Source organism: Clarias gariepinus, chromosome 17, assembly GCF_024256425.1.
Source record: "Clarias gariepinus isolate MV-2021 ecotype Netherlands chromosome 17, CGAR_prim_01v2, whole genome shotgun sequence".
In the NCBI taxonomy this organism is placed as follows: Eukaryota; Metazoa; Chordata; class Actinopteri; order Siluriformes; family Clariidae; genus Clarias; species Clarias gariepinus.
Window position 1 is genome coordinate 9,688,714 of NC_071116.1, and position 15,595 is coordinate 9,704,308.

At 36.9% G+C, this 15,595-nt stretch overlaps 2 protein-coding genes across 2 annotated transcripts in view; both read right to left on the bottom strand.

The window, feature by feature from the left end:
• Positions 1-1,505: 1,505 nt before the first annotated feature.
• vps37bb (VPS37B subunit of ESCRT-I b) lies at positions 1,506-9,030 on the bottom strand. Its single transcript, XM_053476232.1, has 4 exons — positions 8,877-9,030; positions 6,936-7,107; positions 5,500-5,582; positions 1,506-4,913 (listed from the first exon to the last, which is right to left on the bottom strand). The coding sequence occupies exons 1-4, from the start codon at positions 8,988-8,990 to the stop codon at positions 4,491-4,493; spliced, it is 792 nt and encodes a 263-aa protein (XP_053332207.1). The 5' UTR covers positions 8,991-9,030; the 3' UTR covers positions 1,506-4,490.
• Positions 9,031-13,484: 4,454 nt separating this feature from the next.
• The window catches only part of slc4a5b (solute carrier family 4 member 5b), a 28,286-nt gene continuing 26,175 nt past the window's right edge, over positions 13,485-15,595 (bottom strand). The window contains exon 26 of the mRNA XM_053516200.1: positions 13,485-14,099. Coding sequence (XP_053372175.1) covers positions 14,083-14,099 — 17 coding nt within the window. The 3' untranslated portion in view covers positions 13,485-14,082. The remainder of the gene's footprint in view (positions 14,100-15,595) is intronic.

Below are 15,595 nucleotides of genomic sequence, written 5' to 3' on the forward strand. Positions count from 1 at the left end.
ACATAATGTGTCATTTTTCCTGAACTGATTTTAAAAAGTTAATTGGGAAAAACTTTTTTTCTGTTAAACTCCAGAGGTAATAAATGGCACGGCACATTGGTCCAAAAAAAGTGCCACTTCTTTTTTTTTATCTTCACAACATGAGAAAAAGAGAGAGAGTACACATCTGCTACACAAAGCATAAGAGCATACTTCTTCTTTCAGAAATCTTGGAGAGCAGTTTTACGTTTTTGTGTTGTGTGTAAATGTTGACTGCTGTTTACCATCATATTTTTTATTTTGGACTTTACATTCACTTTTTATATTTACATCACTTTAATTAAGATGATGGTTTCCGTCAGATCATTGTAAATCGTACATCAGTCATACTTATATATTTTCCTGACAGCAGTGCAATCAATATCCATGTGAAAATTATATAATTACAGGTTAGCATTTTACTTTTAAATTGATAATATTTACAAATCAACACACAAAACATTAATCTATATACAGGACATTAGGCTTAAAGATGAACAGTAAACCAAATTCGACAATTTGCCAAATCAGGAGATTTGTACAAGAGTAGTCTGTTGTCATTTGTGATGTTGAAATCCACAGCCCAGAGGACAGTTAACAGTAATTTATGGTAGTATTTATTGTAGTTAGAGAAAACATTTGTTCACACACTTCTGATATAGCAGCAAAAACAATCATTTAAATTTTCTTTTACTTTCAAAGGAACATCAAGTGTTTTAAATGTTGTTGTTTTATAAAAAAATAGCAAAAGCATTTCACTGATTGGTTAAAGTTTGACATCAAGTCTCATTCACCAACTGTGGCTCACGCTGGCGACCTTTATAAAGTACAGAAGGCTTTGTACATGTCGAGGAACACATGATATTGAGATTTGTGATGTCTGACTACCTAAGGATCACATCATATGTAAAATATTTGCTCAAAAAGGTCATTAACTGGAACTTGCCTTTTTTTCTACTAAAGGGCAACAGTTGTGCAGGATCTGATAAATTTTAACTCAAAGACTTGAGATATTTGAGTACTGATTTTTTTTAATTAGCATTTTTATAAAAGTCACATACTTTCAAAAGTTCACCACTAAAGAAAACATTAAAATATACTATACGCAAGTAATCTATGTAGTGTACCACAGAATTGTACTGTGCATTACTCTATAACGACACCATCTGTAGCTGACAGACACCAAGGACAAACTCGTTTTTGAATATTAAGGAGAGGAATTTTTTTTTTCAACTTAACTTTTCTGCAAGGCACACTTGAGTTATGGCTGTTCATTTGAATGCAGCAAGACTTTAGTCCTTATCAATAATTTCATCATAGACGAAATTGATAAGAATCACACAGTATTTTTTTTTTCAATAGAGATTTTGAGACCTCCCCAGATGTAGAACATATGTAAGGCTGTACAACTTTGCCATGACTTTGTACAGGCACCTAGAGTTCCACTGTTGGATGGAAAAAACAGTGGGGAAGTTTAAAAGAGCTGCATAGTACAAATGCCATTTACAACATTACAAGTCATGTAACGCTTCATGATTTGAATCAGATCGGTTCAGAGCTTAATGCTGAATTTTCTGCTACCTCTAATTGTTTTGTTACAATTTTAAGACAGATTAGAATGGCAATGACTTAAAAATAAAATTAAATAAAATCTTATGCTTCAGAGAGGCAGGTAAAGTGTCTTTGGTTACTGGCCAGTTAAATCCAAAATCCAGCACAAATGGGTTAGCTCTTGTGTCTTTCTTTGAATGCATCATATATCCTTACTTGCACAGCATAATCCTTCCTTATATAATTTACATTTTCCTCAAAATGCTTGTGTATGTGTGCACACATACTGCATATATACACATACACACACTGTATGCATGCATGCACACACACAAAAGTGAGTACACACCTCTAATTTCAGCAAACAATTCAGTATATCTTCTCAAAGGACAATACTTTACCATCTTATCTAGTTTTAATATTAAATAACTAAATATTTTAATATCGAATAATACTGAATACAAAAGCTGACTCTCGCCATGAATATAGCAGTAGAAGCTGGCATGCCATTAAAGACAAAGGACAATACTATAGAAATTAAACTTGGATATATTTTAGAGTAGTCATTGTGCAGCTTGTATAATAATATAGATTTACTGTCCTCTGAAAATAACTGAACATTATTGTTAAAATAGTTGGCAACAAAAGTGAGTTCACCCTAAGTGATAACTGCTGTACATCTTTCACCATGCAAAGTCACATGTCTTATAGTTAATGTTCACGTGTTTGTCAGTGGGCAAGTATATCTTCAGACCCAAACCCTATTAAGCACCCAAGTGCGAAGTGGCGAAGCACCATGTGTCCAACATCCAGCAGCTCTGTGATATCACTATGGAGGAGTGGAAGAGGATCCCAGCAATAACATGGTAAATTTAATGCCCAGGAAGATTAAGGTTGTGCTAGAGAACAATGGAGCTCACACAAAATATTGACACAGTTTTGACAGGTTCACTTAGGGTGGACAAATTTTCGTTGACAGTTATTTACACAATAAAGTCTGCATGTTGAGTTATTGTTAAAAGACAGTAAATATGTACTGCTATACAAGTTGCACATCAACTACTGAAGTATACCCAATTTTTATTTCTACAGTATTGTCCCTTGAAAACATATAAGAAAGTGGTTGCTGAAATGTGAGGGGTGTACTCACTTTGGAGAACTTCTATATGTATATAGATGTATATACACATATGGAAATGTAAATTCTATATGGAAATTACATAAGGAAAGTATAGACGTATACACAAACACACTGTTCGGGCAAAAAAAAAAAGTCACCACTTTAAAAAGGTCAAATTATTAGTCTGCATCAAGTAACGAAAAACAATAAACATGATTTTAAATGACTGAAACTGGTTAAAAGCTGTCCAACACATTATTAAAACCTTTAAAGACTGTACCGAACCTTTAACTTCATGGAAGAAATGTGGTAAGAAAAAAAAATGTGAACGGGAATTACTTAAATGCTTAGAAAAGATGCATGTTTCAAAAACTAACAGTAGAAATTACAGCTATGAAATAGTGAAAGTAAGAGCATTTCTTTGCTCTGGGATTTTGACCTAACAGTTATGTGGCCATAAGAAAACCACGTGTTAGTGCATAAGGAATATAAAGATTGGACTTTGGAGCAAAGGAAAAAGGTCATATGGTCTGATGAGTGCCGATTAATCCTATTTCAAAGCAAAAGGTGTGTCAGGGTAAAAAGGGAAGCACATAAAGCAATGCATCCATCATGCCTCTGGAGCCTCTGGATGATCTCGATGATCTGGGGTTGCTTCAGCTGGTCAGATCTAGCTAGGCCCAGCAACGATATGTGGCAATAAAATTAAGACATCTGATGACCTGAATGTACTGAATGACCAGGTTACTCCAGGATTCAAGTTGTGAGAGCATGGATCTGTGAGCATGAGGGAATCATGTTTGCATATGAATGCAACCATCACACCATGCACCATAATCATAGCTTAAGTCAATGAAAACTTGGAGTGTGCCACTTTTTTTTGCCAGACAGCGCACATTACCAGTCAAATGTTTGGATACACCATCTAATTCCATGACCCTTCCTGATTTGTATGTTTTTCTACATTGCAGAACAATACTAAAGGCATTTGAAATATGCAATGCAATAATCTCCTGTGAACAGTTGATATTGAGATGTGTCTGCTACTTATGCTCTGCAAAGCCTTCCTAACACTGTAATCTGAGCTGCTGTTAATTGGTGATTTTTGAGGCTGGTAACTGTTAATGAACTTCTCCACAGCAGAGTTAAGTTTGGTCTTGCTTTCCTGGGATGGTCTTCATGAGGGCCAGTTTCATCATGGTGCTTGACTAGTTTTGCAAATGCACTTGACAATAGTGTTCCAGAACTGTTCCAGAAGAGCTGATCTTTTTGTGTTAAAATAACAATTGACTGTTGTTTCATAATTACCTAATCCATATGTTATTTTATTCTGAAAAAAAAAAAATCCAGTATTGTTTTAGAATGTAGAAAATGAATTGAAATTTGTATCCAAACCATTGACAGATATGTGCAAACCTTTGATTGGTACTGTATATAATGATCAGTTTAGGATTTGATACTTCTGATCATTTTAAACTGGTCACACTATTTCACTCGTATGTAAAACTTGGGGATTTTTTGCAGAGCTAGTTCCATTATTTGTTGGTTTTAACATCCAAGGACTACTTTTTATTTTTATTTTGTTGGACATTGTTAGTCACTTTTGTGGATAAAGGTAAATATTTATAATAATAATAATAATAATAATAATAATAATAAAGTAAGAACAGTTTAGAATAATCCATCAACACTTGAGGATAAACCTGTACAAGACCAAAGTGCTTACATAAAACTTCATTTTTACCAACAGGGTAAATGCCCAGGTTAATTAATTTACATATAAAAATGCTTGAGTATTATTTCACTGCATGATGAAGCCAGTCCTCGGGGGAAGACCAGGCCTCTGAGGAAATGCTGGTGTGTACGACTGCGTTAGTGGACCTGTGTAGGATGGCACCATGCTGGGCATTTGGACAGGAGGGTAAGGAGTTGCTGGGTAGGGTAAAGTGATCTGCTGCCCTGTTTGATGGGCTGAAGTTGAAGGTGCTGCCCTCATAGCAAGTGGGGAGCCATTAACCTGGTCATGGAAGGGTGCAGTGGAGGTGGACGTCTGAGAATTACCATGCTCTGTGGATGCTTGTGGCATCTGGAAACATTTAAGCACCATCTCCTGCAGCTTGTCGATCTTCACACGCCGCAAATGAGCCAACTTTCTCTTGCTCTGATAGGTTTCGATGAAGGTGTCCAGAGACAACTCACCATCAAGGAAGGAGTCTGCCATGTTCTAAAATGCCCATTAGGTAATTTAGAATAATAATCAATGTAAAAACAGTAATGTTGACAGGAATAAAACGAAGGTGCTATGCTTTGAATTAACCCAACATTAATGGGGCCAGAAACATTTCACATACTACATTCACATTACCAAGTGACAAGTAAACTTGTGTGACCTGTTTTGGTTGATCTGAGGCTGAAAAACTTTTTTTTCTTTAGTTCCAATAAGAATTGGTAATATATAGCTATATAAAACCATTAAGCCATAACATTATGAAAATTAAGATGTCAGATAAAAAAAATGCCATCAAATTAGGAAAAGCTCAATTTCAAATGGCACTTGTTGGATTGTTACTACAATCACTTGTCTGTGTCAAGAATGTATAGAGAAAATAAATTGTCGCCAGTGTTTTTTTTTTGTTTTTTTTTGGTGGCTAATGTGAACATAAGGTTATGCTCTTATCCTATAAAAGCTTTGCTATTAGTTTCACTGCACATGCTGAATAATCAATAGCAGATATTGAATAATACTGATATTAAAATATTCATAACGCTTATATATTGATGATGTATACTGATGTTAAAACAGATTTTACCTCTGTTTCCTCCTCAATTTTGGCACCTTCAGCTTGTAGTAGGGCCAACAGTGTGTCCAGCGAGCTTTTCCCTGAGTGGTGATCTGAGCAAACACAAAAATAATTACAAACACCAAGCATTATCCAGAATGATTCATGCGCCTAAAATCACATCACATATTTGGTTTCGTGATTGACTTGGCCAGTCTAAAACCTTCCACATTTCACCTGACAAAAACCTTGTGTTTGCAGTTTTTTTAGGTCATTGTCTTGTGAAACTCATTCCAACTAGGCATCTTGGCAGACAGAATCAGGGTTCGAATTACACATGGGCTTTCGGATGAGGCCCATTTTGCAGTGTGCACCACGACTTCCCAAGTCACAAGCATGCACATTCATACAAGTGCACAACAGTGTGGTCAATAACAGGGTTACTGTGAGAAACATTTTGACATTTTGATTACCCAGAAATCACCCCAAAATAATAAAAACACAGTTTGTTCCATTATCAAACAACTTTTACAACAGTTTAGGAGCTACATAAATCTAGTAATCTGAGTGCCGCACTTCCACGCATGGATGGCCACAGCAGGAACAGATAAAGAATTGTGTTCATTTTGTGTAGACTTTTGTGAAGTCTCAAGCGAGGTTACTGTAACCACCTCAAAGTTTATTCCTGTAAATACATGGCAAAAGTGTTTATTTCCCTATGCCAATAGTTACAATTTATCATTTATTTAAAATATGTTTTTTCCTAGTGGTTAATCCATTTTAAAATTTAATGTTGTTGATTATCCACTAAGCTAGTTCTGTTAGTTCTGGTTACTTTTGTTACTTGGGCTTTAAAATACTTGCTCCCTCATCGGTTTGTGTTTAACTCATCATACTACTAAGCTGTGATATGAAAGACAGTGTACATTAACTTCTGTTAGATCTGCTGTTTTAAGAAAATAGCACCTTCTGTCCAACCTGATTCTAGAATTCAACAGCAATGTAATAGATTGTAATAGATTTAACAGAGGACAATTTCCTTCCATCTCCCAAAAAGCATGCCAGTAATGAATTAATGAACTGTCCCAATGTGTGTGAATAAATGAGAGCAAGAGAGAAAATGTTCATGCAAATAGTGATTGTGGTGGACTGTCGTCCATTAGACAACTTTCCAACTTCGAAGCTGAATAAATTAGACTGATATGGCTCCATTATTCTCATGTTAGCTGCTTATTTAAACTTCTGGACCAGTGTAAAACATCCAGAAAAACATCATCTAAAGCCAGCAAAATACCCTGAAGGCTTCAAGGAATTCTAAGGAGTAGTTTGGTTTATCAGGACTAATTAAATTAAATATTTTACATTTTAACATTGTTGGGAGAAAAAGGGAACTGGACAAAAGTGCTGCACACAGTTAGTTTATAACATAATATCTGTGAGATTAACTCAAGTCAAGTGAGACTAACCAAGAGTGCATTTGCGGAGCTGGTGGGCCTCATAGAGCTCCTGTAAACGGCAGTAATGCTTGGTTAGCTGCATTTTTTGTTGTTCCAAACTGGGCTGGAGGCTGAAGTTCTGCTCTGCAAGACTGCGGTTACTGGCGATGGTCATCTCTTTAGTCTGCTGCATCTCCTGCATCTGAATGGAAAAGGAAGATCAGGAGCACATGACATTGGGCTGTGCGGTCTTGCTTGTGCTAGGGTAAATGTTAGATGACACTACTCATGCACTTTTTTGTTTTATTTAATGCCCAATGTACCACTATCATACGAGTGCAGTGATCGATATAATTTTGGTATGTTAAACCTTAAATATGATTGCACTTTACGCAGACATTGTGTAATACTGGAAAACTTAAAAAATAAAAATCTTAACTAATACAAGACACTTCTGAAAGTCACTCTAGATCAGGGCATCTGCTAAATGCCACAAGCTTAAATTTAAAGAAGCTGGAAAATAACTTAAAAGCTGGCAAAAGCGAGACTGTGTGTGCATCTTTTGTAAAAAATGTATGCATTAGAGGAGGGGAGGGGGTCGATTCAGTTATGAATTGTGATTTTTTTTTTGTGGAGATTCACGTATTGCCACACTGACTCCAACATTTTTACGTTTATATTAGAAATGAATCAGTCGATCAGTGAGGGACCACAATCTGCTGGTTTATAGTTTAATTGGCCATGACCGGTGATTGGCCGATCAGCCTCAGATAAAATTATTTTGTACTGAGTGCAGAAGCTGACAAGTGGCGCAGCAGAAACACATTTTATGGCATTAAATTTCCAAAAGCCATGTGTGTTAAAAGCCTCTAATTAGTCTTTTTCTTCAAACTCTGAGTGAATTAGCAAGTTATTTGCCAAGTTTGTTTTAATTACAAATGTTAAATAATCTTGAATAACCTTGAAGTAGGTTTGTATTGTTTAAATGCTGCACTTAGCTTTTAAATGAAAAACGTTGCCAAAATGGTGGATTGCACAACCATGGACATTACTATTCTTTTATTATCATTTATTCGGCTGCTCTTATTGTTTTACATTTTTTCATATATTCTCCATATATTTTCTATATTGTGTATTTTTGTGTACATTTATTTTATTTTTAACTTTCATTTGTATATTTTTATTTTATTCTTCCCTAGTTAAACTTACCCTTTATTTTAATTTTCATATTTATTTCCTATTCTTTTATTCTTAGGTCACGAGCAGTTGTCTAAGCATTTCACTGCATATCGTACTGTGTATGTGACAAATAAAATTTGAATGTTAATGTTATGGGGACTTGGCTGCTGTAGTTGAACAATGGTCTAATGTTACAGGGGCTGTTGTTGGTATTTCGGCTGTTTTTTATGAAACCGTGATATTTATAGAATCGCAATTATAATATTAAATGTGTGTGTGTGTGTGTGTGTGAGGAGACCCCAGCACCCCGCCCCCCTCCCTAGCACCTTGCAGAGTTACATAATAAACAGTTGGTTTTTCGACATTAACTTAGTTCTTACCCTCGTATTTAACGTAACCAGCTGACATGTACGACAACTGAATAATAACCACTAGTAGTAGTAGTAATAATAATAACACACTATTTCACAGTAGAATCATTGTTTGTTTTGTAATACAGTCAGTCATCCCACTTTGAGACGCTTGTCTCTACAGGACAATACAAAAGTCGTCTTGTCCTGCCATCGCATTACATAACAGAAGCGAGTTTTAAGACCCAGAAGAAGCTCCAATCTGTGCTTCATTACTTTCACGACTCCTGCCAACACTCTTAACGTGCTGTTAAACAATAGCGAATATAGACGACACTAAAAGACGCCAAGCTGTTTGTAGCGAGATAATTACGTGACAAAGGAGAGGAGATTCGCCAGCCAGAGACTCCGGCGGTTGTTTTTGTCCCCAGCGATCTCTTACCTCGTCCAGCTCCTTAACAATTTCACTGAGCTTCTCATCGTCCTCCAGTAATTCGTTTAGCTGTGTCATCGAATAGGAACTGAATTTGCTCGTGAACCCATATATTTCCCCCATCGCTACTCCACCATCAAGGATTGCTGTTCCATCAACCGGAAATGGAATTCTTGTCCAATAAGAGCGCGGGAGGCGCGCCAAGTGACGTAGTTAAGATGTAATCACTCGTGGGTTGTTAATGCTGCGTTCAACTAGAGATTGTAACTCGTAATTTCCGGCAACCGACCAGGAAAAGCCAAAGAAAGTCTCAATTCGAAAGTCATGTTCGTGAACTCGGGGAGGTGGCAGATTTGCTGTGGCAGGGGTACTGAGTTCACATTCAAGGAAATGTACTTTTGTGTTAAGATACAGCTCTCTATGTATGCAGACACTATACATAGAAATGCAATTCCAGAGCATTTCATTCACCCACTCACCATCTCTCCCACTTCATCCTGTATACAGGGTCGTGGGGGTCCTGGAGAACGAGGTGGGCTACACCCTCAAAGGGGTGTGAATCCATGGTGGGGTACGCCCACACACACATACACACAAACACAAAATACGGGCAAATTGTGAATGCCAATTAGACTAATCTGCATGTCTTTGGACTGTGGAAGGAAACCGGAGTACTCGGAGGAAACCCACCAAGCATAGGGAGAACCTTACGCATACAGAACCGAAGTGGGAATCGAACCCGGACCCTGGAGGTGCAAGGCGATGACCCTCAGTTAAAAGAATCGTTAAAAAGTAAAAAAAAAAAAAAATGGAACAGTGACAAACACCACGCCCAGTGAGGAGGATGGTAAGAGAAGTAAAAAAAAAAAAGATCTCCAAACCTTACTCAAAAAGAGGCATCTTGGGGTAACAAAGTCTCCATAACAACCATCAGACGCTATCTACATGCCAACAAGTTGTTTGGGATGCATGCAAGGAAAAAGCCTTTTCTCACCTACAATCACAAACCTAAATGTCTGGAGTTTACTGAGACTTCAACTGAGACTGTGTGCTGTTTGTTGCATTTTTGCAACAAACACTGCCTGGGTCAGGCATAAAACAAAAGATGAGTATGCAGAAAAGCACCCGATGCCCACTGTGAAGTATGGTGAAGGAGGTGGTGCTGTGGGCCTGTTTCTCTTCCAAAAGCCTTGGGAACCTTGTTAGGGTGCATGACATCTGATATCCCACTCACTCAATCAACGTCTGTCCTTTGTCCTGTATTCAGGGTCACAGGGGCCTAGAGCCTATCCCAGGAGACTTTGGGCACTAAGCGGGGTACATCCTGGACAGGGTGCCATCCATCACAGGGCACACATACACTCACACACTACGGGCAATTTGGGAACACCAATTAGTCTAACCTGCATATCTTTGGACTGTGGGAGGAAACCAGATCACCCGGAGGAAACCCACCAATGCAAACTCCATGCACACAGAGACGGGAATTGAGTCTGGCCAGGAATCGAACACAGAACCTGGAGGTGCAAGGAAACAGTGCTAACCACTACACCACCATGCCAACTACTGCTGGTGTGAGAAATTCATAAGGGTTCAAAAGTGTGTAAAATATTTGTCATTTTTGGGCATTACATTTACATTTAGGCATTTGGCAGACGCTCTTATCCAGAGCGACTTACAAAAAGTGCTTTAATGTTTACATCATTGGATAGCATTAGTGAAAAAGACATCAGTTGCTATCATTAGATTGTACTATACATTTCTTTTCTTTCTTTCATATATCAGAATCCTTCAAAATGCTTTGAAGGGTTGGAAACACCACGGCAGATATTTTCCAAACAATTATGTAGCTTTTACAAAATCATATTGTTATTACATAATTGTGTCTTTTTGTGTTGTCACTAACAAATTTAAGGTTAATTTGTTTAAGGAGTTCATTCAGGCATAAAAAATACACAATTTGTTTATTTTGTTAGTTTTTCCATGAAAATGAGTAAATGAAGATTTTTTTTGTAAAAAAAAAAAAAGTAGATTTGAATGTATTATGTCTCAGACTGTCTCAAATGTGAATATACATTGCTTGTAAGTTATAAGCAAGGTTCAGTCATTCTTGAGAACTGGGAGAAAACGTTTTTAATTTGAAAAAAAAAAAATTACTCTCACACGCCCATTCAAACACTACAGGCAATTTGGGAACACCAATTAACCTAACCTACATGTCTTTGGACTGTGGGAGTACTCGGAGGAAACCCACCAAGCACAGGGGGATGCACACTCCATGCACACAGAGACGGGAATTGAGCCTGGCCGGAAATCGAACGCGGACCCTGGAGGTGCAAGGCAACAGTGCTAACTACTACACCACCTAGACTAAGGGGAACCAAGTGGGCCTATTGTGGTAACAATTAGCAGCCTATTGTGGTAACAATTTACAAAAAAACAAAAATAAACACCAAACATTCCTACCTGAGAATGTTGATACACATCTAACATTGTTGACATCTACATACTGTATAAAACAAATTTGTTTGCAATTATCAGCAGTTACAGGGAATTATCAGCTGTTGCGTCATACTATGGGCGTGTTACAGGCATACCTTACCAACGGTAATGGTAGGCAGCTCATCTGTGGCGAAAATGACTACTGAAACCCTGGATCAGACTGCAGAGCGTCTACAGCAACGGCGCATAAAACAGGCAGAAGTAAAGGCTGCCGAATCATTGTGGCAGCTATGAACACTTGAGCAGGTAACATCGACATCTTTTCGAAACCACCTTTCACATTTTTCAAACCACTGAAATGGGATTTAGGTGGCATATAGTGGCTTAGTGGCTGTTGCCTTGAACCTCCAGGGTCTGTGCTTGGTGGGTTTTCTGTGGTTACTCCAGTTTTCTCCCACAGTCTAACTAAACACATGCAAATTAGGCTGATTGGCATTCCCTAATTGCCTATAGTGTGTAAATGAGCATATATGCACTATTTTAAAGAAATTAATCAATTAACAAAATTAATCAAAATTAATCAAAACAAAAGAAATTAATTTTAACAGGAAATTAACAAAAACTTTTTTTTGCTGAAGAAAATGTAAAAGAAAAATTTATGTTTACAAAGCTATAGTACTTTGAATATATTCTTTCTCTTTGGCTTTAATCTACTTTTTTCCATTAGTTTCAAGTCCAAGTTTTCAAGCAGAAGTCATCAGCTATACCGAAACCATGGCACACATTGTAGGCGCATATAGAATAGAAATTTTTCCACTTTCCAATTTTCAACAAAGCACATACATCCAGGGCAACTGACAGATCTGCACTTTTCTATTGTCCATTCAGCTGAGTTCAACAGTCATTCAATAGCAAATTTTTTGTGCATATTTTCTATGAGTCCAAAGGCTTTTAAAAAGCACAAATGTGCAAAAAGCAAAAAAAATAAAAATAAAATAAAATAAAATGGTTTGGGTTATACACAATCAGCCTGTAGTTGTGTTTGTGGTTATTTAAGTATGCAAATTTAGTATCAATAATATTTTGGTTGACCTTTAACAAAATATATATCAAACTCATGCTTTCATTGGGATTTGATTCACTTTACATAAAGCCCTACTTACTAAGAAAATAGTCCCAAGTTCCAAAAATTACATATAGTTAAAGCACATTGGTTATAAATAATCTAACCCAATGCTATGGCACAAACTAGCCCACATTGATCCACTGCTCAACCTACTAGTGGATCTACTGACTAGGGAAGTTACATTGAGTACCGCAGAAAATTTTATTTCTATCATAGAAGGAAAGCAGACATTGACTTATTTAGCTATTCAAAAACCTGCTGCAGTTTTTCTAGAAACTTGGTGATGGCAAGGACTTTGCTCACCCAATAGGGCAATAATACACAATCAGGTCAGCTTGTGCCCTCTCCTCTTCAAGCTAAATTCCTGCCCAATAAAATGTATTTACCTTTGATTAGAATGATCAGATAATAATAATAATAATAATAATAATAATAATTATAATAAAAAACAGAAAAAAAAGTAGAAGGAAAAAAAATCTGTAATCTGTTTTTCGTTTGGTTTGTGTGCCTTGGCTGTTTGATGTGATAGTAAAGTCTCTGTTTACATAATAAAAATTATATAAATTAATGAATAAATAATAATTATTATAATTCAAGTTTTTTTCCTTACCATAAAGAAAAAAAGAAAGGCAAGTACTTCCAAAGCTGCTCAACTTTGTGCAAAGCACATTTCTCCCATAAGCTTTAACACCAATATTTGATCTCCCCAGTTTAAATGCACAATAGATGAATAAGAATCTGTATCAGTACCTGGTATCAGCAAGTACCAAAATGGAAGTACTTATACTCAGACTGCCAAAGTAGCATATAGTTATCTTATTGTTCACACATCAACACATCTTAATATCTGTGACAATTAACAACCTTAAAAGATTATTGAAATCTGGTATGTTAAGATGAACAGCTGTAAGAACTATGTAAATGTTTGTCTGTGTACATGTACAATAATATTTCAACATGAATGTACTCTGAGTGGATTTTATATATATATATATATATATATATATATATATATATATATATATATATATATATATATACACACACATCTTTATTGATAGCATTGCAGGACTTACAGTAACAACTGGTTGCATTTTCATACAGTACATTTATTCAAGGGACTAGTATAAACAACTAACACTCTTAAACTATAGTACAGTATTTATTATTGTTATAATTAGAATAATTATTATTATTAAATCCAGGGTTGACTGAAGATCTGTATTGCTTAGGGGTGTTTTAATTATTTGCTTTTATTTTAAAGCATCACCAAGGCCTACAGTTGAATTTAACACATGACTAAATTTTTTTATGTAGTAGCTGTTCTACTATCATAGATTTCTGAGCTCAGTTGTGCATTTCATACAACCTGTGATTTAAGAGCTGCGAACAAACACAGCTGTCCATAAAATTGTACATGTTAGCTAAGGATGAAAATAATTCTACATTTATTAGCCAAACTAAGGCATTATTTCACCTTTAATAAACATTTCACCAAAACAACAAAAAAGATTCTTATTTCACTGCAATGTGGTCTCACTGCTAATCTCACACTGCTGCTGGTAAATCTTGGTCCACTGGGCTCCACCTAAAGATAAATGGCTAAATGGAGTGCAGGCCGAGCTGGAGATGGAGGGCAGGATATCTTCATACGCAGAGTGATGCTAAGGAACAGTGAACAGGAGTTAAAACACATTTAACAGATTTGTGAATGAATAAATTAGAAGAAAAGATAAATAAATACAGTATATAATAAGTTCTTCATCAGCAGGAAAAACATGGCAATTTTTTTTTTTGACATCAAACAGGAACTTTAAAAAAGACTAAATATAAATTGGCGGTCGCACCTTGACATATCAGACGTGATAAGCTTTATTTTATATTGTCTATTGACCAGTGTGAAGCAGGAAGGAAATTTTTTTTCAATCACTAATCCAAGTGTGAGTGTTAAGCCAGAATACATGATAATGATTCACTGGTAATGTGTGTTGTGCATATGCAGTAATAGAAAGAGATATTAATAAGATCTGTTTCTGATCACTTTATACGTGTCACACATGTTGTTTTTCAAAGTTCGTACTTTGAAAGTACGCCTGGGGTCATTGTTAATTTGATGGACCCATTTGTGATCAAGCTTTAACTTTCTGTCTGATGTCTTGAGATGCTGCTTTAGTACATCCATATAATCTTTCTTTCTCTTGATGATATCTATTTTGTGTTCTTCTTGAAACACCTGAAACATGCTCTGCTCTGTTTCACCATTGCTTATCCCAATCACAGCTATGCTGCAATTGCCCCTAATGGAGAACATTCGGTTTGTGCCACTTGCCTTGACTGTTAGACAGAACCATTCCTCCTTTAATAGTTTACCCACCCTTTTCGCCTCTAAGCTGCAGTACACTAATTTGACCAATCCACTCCAAATTGTTTGTTCAAAGTGTTTGGGCTCAGTAGTTCTCATCCTGTTCTCTGAATTTGCCTGTAATTCTGACTTTGCCTGTTTGACCAGTTCTCAGCCTGTTCCTTGTTGATAAATTAACAAATCTGCCCGCCTGTGAATTTTAGCTAGTATTTGGATTTTGTTTCGGTCTATCTGCCTATACTCCTAGTGGTCATCTGTTTCTGTTCCTGCCATGTGTCCTGTATTCATTCAGCACCAGGTCACTGTGACCTGCTGTCTTTTTCTGAGGCTTAGATCTACTGATAACAGGTTTGTATTCTAACTGTTATCTCTCCTCTTCTGCTCTCTCTCCCGTTCCTTCTCTTCCCTCTCTTCCCCTCTCTCTCTTTCCCTCTCTCTGTCGAGCTATTCATGTCGTTCCTGAGCTGCCAGTGATCCAGACTCCCTCTGCCCCCCCGGACCTGACTGACCCATCCTGGTGCCCCGCTTCTGGTTGGAGATCTCGTCGCATGGATGCCCCGTGTGTCTCTTTGGGATGCGCCTCGTGTTTGGGGATGGTTCTCGCTACCTAGAAGACGGTTCTGGCCTCGACTGGTGTTGGCAGCTGTTTCTCTGAGGACTTGACAGTTCGATAGTTCATACATGTCTACCTGAGTTTTCAATAACTACTGGACTCCATATTAACATCAATTAACATCAACTGTTATGCTGAACTGCCTGCCAACTAACACACAGTATGAATGCAGATCAATTCCTGCT

Bases quoted from the DNA above. Each gene is read 5' to 3' on its own strand.
- vps37bb (XM_053476232.1), bottom strand. From the start codon at position 8,990: ATGGGGGAAATATATGGGTTCACGAGCAAATTCAGTTCCTATTCGATG. The intron at 5,583-6,935 runs GTTAGTCTCACT...GTGTTTGCTCAG, and splicing joins GCTCCGCAAATGCACTCTTG to ATCACCACTCAGGGAAAAGC. The intron at 4,914-5,499 runs GTAAAATCTGTT...TGGGCATTTTAG, and splicing joins AAATTGAGGAGGAAACAGAG to AACATGGCAGACTCCTTCCT.